Source organism: Emys orbicularis, chromosome 2 (assembly GCF_028017835.1).
Source record: "Emys orbicularis isolate rEmyOrb1 chromosome 2, rEmyOrb1.hap1, whole genome shotgun sequence".
Lineage (NCBI taxonomy): Eukaryota > Metazoa > Chordata > Testudines > Emydidae > Emys > Emys orbicularis.
Genome location: NC_088684.1, coordinates 38,951,434 through 38,963,827, shown reverse-complemented (window position 1 = coordinate 38,963,827; position 12,394 = coordinate 38,951,434). Strand labels below are relative to the sequence as shown.

The 12,394-nt window shown below is 40.6% G+C and overlaps 2 protein-coding genes across 4 annotated transcripts in view; both read right to left on the bottom strand.

Annotated features, from left to right (window-relative positions):
• RNF19A (ring finger protein 19A, RBR E3 ubiquitin protein ligase) overlaps positions 1-12,394 on the bottom strand; it is a 102,057-nt gene that overhangs the window by 61,281 nt on the left and 28,382 nt on the right. The window contains exon 4 of one of the 3 annotated variants that reach the window (XM_065399474.1): positions 6,757-6,888. The exons of the other annotated variants lie outside the window; for them this stretch is intronic. The gene's annotated coding sequence lies outside the window, so the exon portion shown is untranslated. The remainder of the gene's footprint in view (positions 1-6,756; positions 6,889-12,394) is intronic. 3 annotated transcript variants of the gene reach the window in all.
• On the bottom strand, positions 11,757-12,196 carry LOC135874600 (small ribosomal subunit protein eS27-like). Its single transcript, XM_065399479.1, has one exon. The coding sequence runs from the start codon at positions 12,146-12,148 to the stop codon at positions 11,990-11,992; it is 159 nt and encodes a 52-aa protein (XP_065255551.1). The 5' UTR covers positions 12,149-12,196; the 3' UTR covers positions 11,757-11,989.

Sequence of the window (12,394 nt, the reverse complement as noted above, 5' to 3'; positions counted from 1 at the left end):
CATAGACTTTAAGGTCAGAAGGGACCATTATGATCATCTAGTCTGACCTCCCGCATGATGCAGGCCACAAAATCTGACCCACCCACTCCTGGAATAATTCTCTCCCTTGACTCAGCTGTTGAAGTCCCCAAATCATGATTTAAAGACTTTAAGTCGCAGAGAATCCTCCAGCAAGCGATCCTCCACTTGCTTCTCTAAGACTTTCACAGGTCACCTCTTGTCCAACCCACACAGCTGGACACACTTTGGACCTGATCCTCACATTAAATATCAATAGTGAGGACATTACAACCCAGGCATTATCTTGAACAGACCATAACCTCATACAAGTAATAGAGCATTTATAGCTCCCAGGCATCAAGAAAGACACGATCCTGATTCAAGCAGGAAGTGTCATGGGCCCCCATCAAATTCCAAAATATACTAAAGGATAATAGCATTCTACCCACAGGATGAGCTGAAGATCTTGTGAATCATTATCTTCATATTCTAGTCTCAACCATCCCAGAGGGCCTCTTCATTCACACATCTATCTGTTTTTTTTGGCACCCCAGGCCAGATTGAGAGGGAAAAACTTGAGCGTGATGGTAGAAAACAAAGGCTGAAACAGACAGGTTTAAAATGAAGAATTTTTCAAAGCCTACACCAAGACAAGCTTCCTCAGCCTCCACAGAAGTGCCACATCTCACCTTAAGGAGCTATCCAAAGTGGTAAATCAATTCATAATCCTGACTACCACACTCCACAGCAGAACCCAGCAGCAAGGACTATCATCTTACTTTACTGAAAAGATCAGGAGCATTTGTAAACACTTCTCAAACTGCATGGATCCATTCCCCCTATACTGGCCAATAGACTCAAGACCTGTGACTCTGAGACCTTGCCTTTCCTGGTTGGTGAAAGAGTCACAAGTAACTGGTGCCACTCATGACTGAAGTCAGCCAATGCTGCCTTGAGAGAGGGAATCGTCCCTTCCTCATTCAAACTTACAATAGCGACCAACACTGAAGAAAACTACCTTGGATAAATAGGAGCTAGCCAACTACTGTGCAGTATCGAGCCTTCCAATTCTGAGCTATTTCATAGAGATGCTAACTACAAGCTTATCTAAGTGAAGCCAATGTCCTGGAGTTGGCAGAATCTGGTTTCAAGACAATACAGGATGAAAACAGCTTTAATGGCACTGACGGATAACTTCCTGGTATTGATAGATAGAGGGCAGACATCTGGCCTCACTCAACTACACGTCTCTCCAGCATTTGACACTGGCAGCCAAGAGATACTACTTTCCCCACTTGAAAGGTGGCAGAGGTCCAGGGAAACAAGTTAAAATGGTTTAAGTCCTTCCTGAAAGGATGCACCCAAAGGACAAATGATCAGAAATTGCATCTCTCCAACCAGACCCCCTCACATGTGGCATCCCCATATGGCTCAATTCTCTCTGGACCAATTCATCACTGACATGCAGCCATCAGAAAAACTGCTAAGATGACATGGACTCAAAGTGCCAGCAATACGCAGATGAGACACAGCTCTATTTAACCTTTACCACATCCCACTAACACTAAGCTAGCCCATTGCTTGGACATGTTCAGCTTATGAATAAAGAACAGGCATTTGATACTCAATACAAGCACCAGAGAGGTGATACTGGTGAGCAGAGGAAAGCTTTGAAGAGTTGGAAGCCATGGTGCAGTCTTCTTTGGTTGATGGTACACATCCACAATGAGTCAAATCTGTCTTCAGGTTAGGTGTGCTCCTTGCTGACACTAAACTCTGACACAAAGTCAGGTAATCTTTCTACTGGACTAGGAGACTATCCCATCCTGCATGCATCTGACGAAGTGGGTATTCACCCACAAAAGCTTATGCTCCAATAGGTCTGTTAGTCTATAAGGTGCCACAGGACACACTATCGCTTTTTACAGATCCAGACTAACATGGCTACCCCTCTGATACTTATCCCATCCTGGTAGGTGATGATCTGTCCTTAGTTATATATACACACACCTTTGTCACATCCCAGCTGGACTATAGCAATGCAATATAGTTGGGCACAAAGCATCAGCCCTTAGGTAATTCCACCTAATTCAGAATGCAGCAGCATATCTCCTCAGCAACGTGGGCTATTGAAAGTACATCAAAATTATCCTCTGCTCTCTATCCCTGGCTTCCCAAAGAACAGGGAGTCAAGTTCAAGGTCCCAGTCCCTATCTTCCAGGCTCTCAATGGCCTGGTCCAAGGATATCTAAAAGATTTTCTAAAGCTGTAAGAGAGAGACTGTGGTCAACAACTCTGTTCTTCAGGCACTACAGAACTTTTTACCACAAAGGTAATGATAATCTGCACAGGAGACAGATTTCTCAGTGGCTGGTCCCAGACTGCAGAAGAAACATCCACAGGAACCAAGAACTATGCCAAACCTCACATTCTGCTCCTAAATTCAAGACATACACCTCTACCCCGATATAACGCGACCCGATATAACACGAATTCTGATATAACGCGGTAAAGCAGTGCTCCGGGGGGGGGGGGGGGGGGCTGCGCACTCCGGTGGATCAAAGCAAGTTTGATATAACGCGGTTTCACCTATAACGCGGTAAGATTTTTTGGCTCCCGAGGACAGAGTTATATCGAGGTAGAGGTGTACTTATTTAACCTTGTCTTCCCCAATATAAACACATAGCAGTATGTGCCTATTTAAGTTTTGGTAATTTAAAAAATAAACTAGACTGTATACAATTTCCCTGCTGAGGAGGGGATGAGAGAAAAAATGAACCACATGTGACAGATGTTAGTCACGTTGCTTAATACACTACTAGAAGGCACTCAAATATTACAGTGATTAGGGTTATACAAGAACCTACATGCAACAGAATAGAATTATACCAAGCCTATAACTCCAATGTTTAGCAGAAAGTTTCCTTTTGCCAAATTCAGTGGTCCACCTGTTTACAGAGGGAAAACATGGTGAACACAATAATTACATTTATTTTATTAATTTCAGTTATTTTCAAATTAACTAATATTTCATGTGAAATTAAGTGTGTAAGATAATGACATGGAAAAGTTACAGAATTTTAAAAATAAAAGATTCTAAAAATTGTCAGTTGTAATGTGGCTTTCCTGTTGAAATTCTACGTTTTTAGAATTTGACAATGATCTGCAAAATTCAAGTTTGGTCTTATTAAAACAGTATACTTTGCGTAATGGTCAACTGGAGATTTTATTTCGCTTTAAGGGTCTTAATTTACAAAAGTTCTAAAATTATTCACTCTGCTCTATAAAACCTGTGAATGTGGAAAAACTGTCATATCATTTATTCAAAAATATTCTAAAAATGCACCAAATTGTAATTATTCAACCAGCCACACTATAAAATGTTTTTTGCTACCACATGTACTTACTGAGTACTATGCATGTGATACCATCAGAACTGCTTAATGCTTATATAACCTTGTCAATTACCAGTGCATTATATCATACCTAGTAGCCTATCCCAGGATGGGCTTGATCAGGGCTGCTCTGACTCTCTATTTTCTCAAGTCTTCTCTCTGCCCTTTGTTCTGTTATTGCCTATGAAATGCTCATTGCTGGGTGATGATACAGAGATAGAAAAATTATCTTACCTCCCATCCCCTCACCTTGTTAATTCATTCCCTCACCTTGTTAATTCATAATTTGCAGATGAATTGCCTAAAATGTTTTTACTGTTCTACAGATCAAAGGGCGTTCAATTGCTGCACATTATATAAAATGTCATTTACGGAATAATTCTTTCAAATTGGATCAAAATGTAACAGTAGTTTGTTACAAACATACAGACAACATTACAAAAGATACTTCATAGATGGAGCAACAGTACCACTATTACTTAGCCAGACCAATAAAGAGATTCACCCCATGGCCATCAGGGAGCTTTGTTCCATGACCATGACTAATGGGATTTAAGTTTAAGAAAAAAGGTACACCTAGAGTATTTTAGTCAATACAAGTACAGTATGTGTATTAATACAAATAATGATCTGCCAAGTTAACTCTGCCATGATAATGATCTGCCAAGTTAACTCTGATGTCACAATTCTACTACCCAATAATGAACTGTTCTGTCTTGGATCCTAAAACCTTCTTTGTCTGCTAATACTAACAGCTTCAGCCCAAGTTATAATGTATGCTGAGCGAAGCTTTTTAAATAACCGTGGGTCAGGCTGACATTGTACCATAGTAGACAAATCAGCAGTTAAATTTAACAAACAAAAAATACCACTGTTTTACTCATAACTTAGTTTAGATTTAAACGAACACAAGTAGAATATTTTAGATCAGCCCACTTCCCCACTAAAGTTAAGAGCAGCTTCAGCTAGATTTGTGGCTATTCCTCAAGTAAATGCAGCAGAAAATAAGGCGGAGGCTAAATCAAAATTAGTCAGTGAGATTTGCTCCCAAAATGTAATAGCTTTCACTGTGTGGATACAATCCCCACATAAAGAACAGGAGTACTTGTGGCACCTTAGAGACTAACAAATTTATTAGAGCATAAGCTTTCGTGGGCTACAACCCACTTCTTCGGATGCATATAGAGTGAAACATATATTGAGGAGATATATATACACACATACAGAGAGCATGAACAGGTGGGAGTTGTCTTACCAACTCTGAGAGGCCAATTAAGTAAGAGAAAAAAAAAAACTTTTGAAGTGATAATCAAGATAGCTCAGTACAGACAGTCTGATAAGAAGCAAGTGTGAAAATACTTACAAGGGGAGATAGATTCAATGTTTGTAATGGCTCAGCCATTCCCAGTCCTTATTTAATCCTGAGTTGATTGTGTCTAGTTTGCATATCAATTCCAGCTCAGCAGTCTCTCGTTGGAGTCTGTTTTTGAAGTTTTTCTGTTTTAAGATAGCCACCCGCAGGTCTGTCATTGAATGGCCAGACATGTTAAAGTGTTCTCCCACTGGTTTTTGAGTATTATGATTCCTGATGTCAGATTTGTGTCCATTAATTCTTTTGCGTAGTGGTATTTTTTGTTTGTTAAATTTAACTGCTGATTTGTCTACTATGGTACAATGTCAGCCTGACCCACGGTTATTTAAAAAGCTTCGCTCAGCATACATTATAGCTTGGGCTGAAGCTGTTAGTATTAGCAGACAAAGAAGGTTTTAGGATCCAAGACAGAACAGTTCATTATTGGGTAGTAGAATTGTGACATCAGAGTTAACCTGTCTGGCGATTCTATGACAGACCTGCGGGTGGCTATCTTAAAACAGAAAAACTTCAAAAACAGACTCCAACGAGAAACTGCTGAGCTGGAATTGATATGCAAACTAGACACAATCAACTCAGGATTAAATAAGGACTGGGAATGGCTGAGCCATTACAAACATTGAATCTATCTCCCCTTGTAAGTATTTTCACACTTGCTTCTTATCAAACTGTCTGTACTGAGCTATCTTGATTATCACTTCAAAAGTTTTTTTTTCCTCTTACTTAATTGGCCTCTCAGAGTTGGTAAGACAACTCCCACCTGTTCATGCTCTCTGTATGTGTGTATATATATCTCCTCAATATATGTTTCACTCTATATGCATCCGAAGAAGTGGGTTGTAGCCCACGAAAGCTTATGCTCTAATAAATTTGTTAGTCTCTAAGGTGCCACAAGTACTCCTGTTCTTTTTGCGGATACAGACTAACACGGCTGCTACTCTGAAATCCCCACATAGTCGATATAGATTACATCTGCCTACCTCTGATGTCACAGTGCTGCATAACAACTAGGACAGGTGGAGGAGAAAAGGGGAAGGGATAAGGAGAAAGAGGGAAGAGAGATGAAGTGTAGGTGGGGGCTGCAGGTAAAGGGTAAAGCTACCTCCGAAGTCACAGACCTACCAGTATGAACCAGTCTATATATAAATGGTATTGTTGGCATGTGAGCCCTTGATGCAACCTCATTTGTTCACTCATTTCACTCCACCAATGATATCATAGCATGCAAATGATCTGAACAGGCAGAGGGAAAAAAGGGGGGTGGAGGGGTCTGATGCCAAATGGCAGTGAGAGGATAGAGGAGCACCTCTTCCAACACCAGTTCCAAAACCCATGAATTTCATTGTGTAAGTAGCTACCTCCGCCTACTCTAAAAATATACAACCTCAGACCCTCATTTCCCTTTCTTAGGTTTGGCTTTAACAAATAAATTAATAATATAACAAAGTTCAACTCAAGCCTTCTCTGCAGCCACGTCCACTGCTAGGGTTCCTACCTTAGGATTTCTTATGCTACATCCTTTCTCCCAAGAAAGCAATTTCCATCCCCCTTACATATGGCTGAGGTAATGAGCCTTAGTGCATCTTTTCCTTGAAAAAACACCAGCTGCTAAATGGGTAAGGTGCTGCAGAGAGACATTCCCTAGGTGTTCACGCAGAGGTACTATTTTATTTAATTTAAAGGCAATTTTAATGTTGGGAGCAGATACTTTCCATAATATGTTCAATTATAACATCTCATTGTTTTGAGATATATATTATATATATGCGCCATTGAATGTCTCTCAATTAAATACAATATTGCATCTCAGATTCACACACATTTTATATGTACAGTAGATATATTCAAATACAGAAAAAAAAACTGCTAAAGGAACATTAAGGTTGCACAGTGAAGCAGTGTAAACTTAGCAAATACCACAATTAAAGTTTCCTGTGAAACCTTAATGCAAGCGCACAAGGGAGCTGAATTATGATGATGTTTAATTACAGGATCACAAACTGTATTTTTCAGAGGACCCTGGCCTCATTTAGTCCACAGGATGGAGCTCATTGAATAGGTAACTTTTTTCCTCATCATTCAGTGTGTGCTTTTATGCCTTTACCACACATCATCCAAACCCTGCAGTGAAAAGAGAATTGTTACTTTTCTCATGATACTCATTTTCTATAGCATTCATCACCACACTATTTAAGTGCTTCACAAACATTAATGAATTAATCTCCACAGTACTCCTGTAAGGGAAGTATATTATCCCTATTTTGCAGATAGGGAATAGAAGCACTGTGATCTTAAGGCCAAAATTGTTAAGCGTCCACCAGTGTTGCATGCCCAACTAGAGATGCCTTGAGCCGGATTTTTCAGAGTACTTAGCATTTTTATATTACCCTATAGATTCAAAGCAGCTACCACTGACTTCACCTGCATCTGAGAGTGCTCAGCACTTGTGCAATCAGGCCCTGGTTATCTTAAATTGGGCGGCCAATAAATGAGTAACACGCAGTCAGTGGCCACCTGGGTAAAGCTTGGTTTAAGTGACTTGCCCTGCATTACATATGAACTCTATAGAGGAGGCAGGCATAGAATTTAATTCCACAGGGTGGCACTGCATTGCCATAACCACAAAACCCTCCTTTCTTGTCCTATAATCCCCTGCCTCAATCACTACACACCCTCTAACTTCTGCACTAAGTGAGGCACAGGTCCTTCAGATAACAGCCTCATTCCCTACAAAACCATCCCGAGCACTGAATGTGGCAGGTATCCTATGGGAACAATAGTATGTGATCATCTAGTTCAGGGGTTGGCAACCTTTCAGAAGTGGTGTGCCGAGTCTTCATTTATTCACTCTAATTTAAGGTTTTGCGTGCCAGTAATACATTTTAACGTTTTTAGAAGGTCTCTTTCTATAAATCTATAATATATAACTAAACTATTGTTGTATGTAAAGTAAATAAGGTTTTTGAAAAGGTGTTTAAAAAAGGTTTAAGGTGTTTAAGAAGCTTCATTTAAAATTAAATTAAAATGCAGAGCCCCCCGGACCGGTGGCCAGGACCCGGGCAGTGTGAGTGCCACTGAAAATCAGCTCACGTGCCACCTTCGGCACACGTGCCATAGGTTGCCTACCCCTGATCTAGTTAAAGATATACCATAATGCAAATGGCACAAGGAGGCCAGAACAATGGTTTCATGGACCCTTAATTGTGGCATTCCCTAATTTTTGAGTGCTTGACTTTATCACCTTAACATTTGTTTAACATGGGGGGAAGAGGATTAATGTAATTTTTCAAGCTTAAACACCCCCCTGACCAAACACACATTCCAGCATGTGGAACTATCCTTACCCCCACATGGGTTATTAGCAGGGTTGGGAACTCAAGAACTTTAACACAGACCTCTGCAATTTAACTAATGGAGTAACTGTTGGTAGTAGTAAGCCATTATCCTCTATGTGCACCAACCACTAAAAGATGATGAGACACACCTTACGAGTGGGTTTCACAGCTATTTGCTAGACAGATGAAAGTTGGAACTCAGGAATTCTATTCTATTCCAGGTTCTGGAGGGCGTGCATTCTACTGGTTACAGACCCTTCTGTTGTTCTGTCCCCCAGCATGCCCTCTTCTGGGCCTGCTGATTGGCATGTCCCCAGTCCCCATCACCTTCTCTTCTTATCAATCCCACAACCCTTCCATGTCCTCCCTCTGAATCAGGTTGCTTCCTCTTCCTCCTTTCTGCATGGACACCAGCAAGAGGAACACAGAGCTTGTGAGAGTCTTCTAGCACTCAATTCTGTGCCCAGAATCACAGCAGCCCTCTGGCATGTGGGAGGAGCAACAGCAGGGAAAGTTCTGCTCAGACAGAATCTTTGGAGAATTTAGCTGTCCAACTAACAAGTGTCTGAGCATGTGTCAACAATGATTTTTCAAAAGTTTAATCTTCTGCTAAATGTGTGGCTCTTCAGAGTGATGACAAAAAGGCTGCTTTCTGACCCTAGGGCAACAGCTCTGTCAAATTTCAAATCCCTGCTCCAAAGCATGGAGGCAACAGAGCTTCTCAATGAAACAACTAAGATTTTTGGTTGTTCCCCCCTCCTCCCAATACTGGCAATAAAACTTTCTTTCCATATTCTAAGAAACAGTTGAGCCATTTGCTCTAAAACATTTTTTTAAAATTCAGCCTGAAGCAGACACCCACCATGGAAAATTTCAGCCCAGTTAAAGTTTAGCTAAATTTTGAGCAACTAAAAACAAGGTCTTGTAATAGGAAACAGTAGTGGGCAACTATTTATTTACAGGAGTCACTGCCAGTTCCCATCTATTTCATATTTTTAATATTATATATATATAGAATAGAATAGATGGGAACCACCAGTGACTCCTGTAAATAAATAAATAAATAAATGTGGGGGGGAGGGTTGTATATATAATATAAATAAAACCACACACACTCTTACACATACTAATTTATAACACCTAGTGGCCCCAACCAAGATCAGGACCCACTATATTAGGCACTGTGGATACACGTATAAGACATTCCCTGCCCCAAATAGTTTACAGTCTAGGCTATTCCTAAAAGATAAAAGCACCCTTTTAACACATGAATCATAGAGCATATGTTTAGAATATGAAACTTAACCCTTTCTTTCTCGCTCTCTCTCTCACACACACACACACACACACACACACACACACACACGTATATTTTCCGCTTAAAAACCTCCAGGATTTGTAAGTACAAAAATATCATATTCTTCCTTTTTATAAATCACCAATCTTATGAATGTCGCCCCTACTACTGATATCACTGAAGGAAGAACCCTGCTGGATTTCTATCTGAGCAAGGAATTTGGGCTGCAATGGTAGCTTAGAAGTTTAATGTCCTTCTACATAAGATCTCTTTCCCCACCGTCAAAAGGGGATGCACGTTTAGGAGGAAAGAAAATTTCAATATATAAAAAAAATATGCAATCCTTTAGGATTTGTGAAGTACATATTGTTTTTTCATTAGCCTACAGTAAAGTAATTTTTATGGAACACTTTTGTACTTTTTGGAGGAAAAAAGGAAAAATTAACTATAGGTAAGCACTTGTCACAAGAAACATTCTTTAAATGCAGCTGCACTTTCTCCACACAAATAATCTGAAATTTAAAAATGGATTTGCAGCTTTATTCTGCTGTTTTCACTTTAGAGAAGTTTTTCCAAGTTAAAAAAAAAAGGGGGGGGGCTAGGAAGATTAACAAGTCAGCTGCACTGTCACCACACCTAAATTTGAAATACTGAAGTCTACAAAAATTAACATTCTAAATAATATAGTTAAATATTAAATAAAAAAATTACACTTCTAACCTACCTCTACCTGATTATGTTCTGTAAATAATGTGATTTTCTGTCATTTCTTCCTAGTCCACAATATTATGCACTAAAAGGAGAAGCTGTGACATCTTTAGAAGTTCCTGACACACATGCGCTCTTTCCCCCCCCACCCCCCATCTGCTTGAAAGGAGTGGGATTTGGGTTTCTTGAAAGGAGTAATCTTTCTTCTCACCTTTTGAGAAATGTAGCGTTGTAACTGTTTATTATATTTTATTCCAGCATCTTGAGCCTAAAGGGCACATTTTATAAATATTTTTTTAAATGATAAAAGTTGTGTAATTCACCTAAAGATATCAGTGAAAACACAGGATGTCATTGGAATAATGATCCCATCCATATCCTTGAGTATCTATAAATTTCAAAAGTTCATAGGAACACAGAAATTGCCATATTGCATTTGATCATGCTCCGGTATCCTGTCTCTAGTAGTGGCCAGCACCAGATGCTTCAGAGGAAAGAGCAAGGAACTTCCCATTAGGCAAATGTGAGATAATCTGCCCCCCCCCCCATATTCGATCTAGTCACTAGAGATTTCCTTCAACCCTGAAGCATGAGCTTTTATATCCCTACAGAAATCTGACAGAACTATAACAACTCTGGATATTATTAGCCATATCAGTGTCTAATCTCTTTTTGAATCTTGCTAAGATGTTCAGCCTCAATGACTTCCAGTGGCAGTAAATTCTACAGTCTAATTATGCAGTGTGTGAACAAATACTTCCTTGCACTGGTTTTGGATTTGCCACCTTTCAATTTCATTGAATGCCCTCGTTTGTGTCTTTTAAGACAGGGAAAACAGAAACCACCAACCTGCCCTCTCTACAGTAGTCATCATCATTATAGGCAGGGTTGATAGCACTGCCTGGTAAGGTTGCCTGACACTCTCCACTTTCAGACCCCATTTTTAATTGCTTATAACTTTGTTTGGGCTTAAATTTTTCATGCTGAATGTCTGCCTCAGCCTGAATTTTTTGGGAAAAATCTTCAGCTAAAATGGTTCAGCCATTTTTGAGAACAAGGCTAGGGAAAAATTGGTTTGCCCATGTTAAAAAATGCTGATGAGCTTTTCTTTCAAAAGTTTTACTGCCCCCGTGTTTTGAAGTTGGAACTTGAAATTTGGGGTTGGGGGGTACCCCGTGCATCAGCGACGTCCCTGTTACTGTTCCTCTGCAAACATGGTCTAATTTGGCCAAATTATACGCCTTTGAAAGAATCCCAGTTTGCACATGCTCAGTACAGAGTTAAATGTTGGCAACTAAATTCCCTGAGGAGTCTATCTGCACTCCAGTATGGTGTCAAGCAGGACTTTCCCTGAAATTGCAGCTTTGAGCTGTTGCAGGCTGTGCTGGGTCCAGGCACCTGAACGCAGATTCTCTCTGTTGTGTTCTCAATGAGCCCCCATTGTGCCTGGAAAGAGGAGAGGAGGTTGTTATCTCTTCTGCATTTGAATCTGGCAACAGCCAGACCTGCCAAGGGTGGTGATGAACTGGGACTGGAGGCTGATAGAGAGGGGAGGGACAGACTGGTTTGGCAAGGAGACTAGAACTGGGAGCCGGGGGATTAGAACAAGATTGGATGGGGGGAAGGGAGAGAGGAAGGACACTAGGACCTTTTTTTTTTTGTATTTTATCCAAAATTTATTGACAGTCAGATGGGTGAGGCTACAGGGACAGTATGAAAGTCATGTTCTCCCCTCACATTCTAGAGACGTCTTTAAAGCCTTCTGTTCACATCTTGACACTTAATGTTGCTCTGTGGCTGAATCCCATGCTCTTGAACCATCTGTATTTGTCTGTGCAGCCAACTGCGCAGGTAGTCCCACCCATCTCAGACACACTTTCGTTTAGTGCTGCTTTCGTCTGAAGGAGCATCCTTCTGTAAGCCTTGCCGTTCCTCCAGTGGGCTGGCACAGCACAGTTGAGCAGGAAATACACAGAACTACAGTCTGAGCATAGCTGAATACAGTGGTGATTTTATAGCAACTTGGACACTTCACATCCATGAAACAGGAGTTCGGACTCTGGACCAGACGCTTCTTCTTGTGTTTCCACTTCTCGGGGGAGGGATGCAGCAAGTCTTTCGCCAGAGGCACCTTCGCATGGAGGGCTGGACAAGGAGATTGGGATTGAGAAATAATGGGTGGGGGAAAAGGTGAGGGATGAGAGGAAGTGTATGGTGAGGGAGAGAAGAAGAGACCTATCTAATTGTGTATATGAGAGAGAGAACTGAGACTGGGACAGGGTACCTG

Coding starts and splice junctions, on each gene's coding strand:
- LOC135874600 (XM_065399479.1), bottom strand. CDS start 12,148: ATGGATGTGAAGTGTCCAAGTTGCTATAAAATCACCACTGTATTCAGC.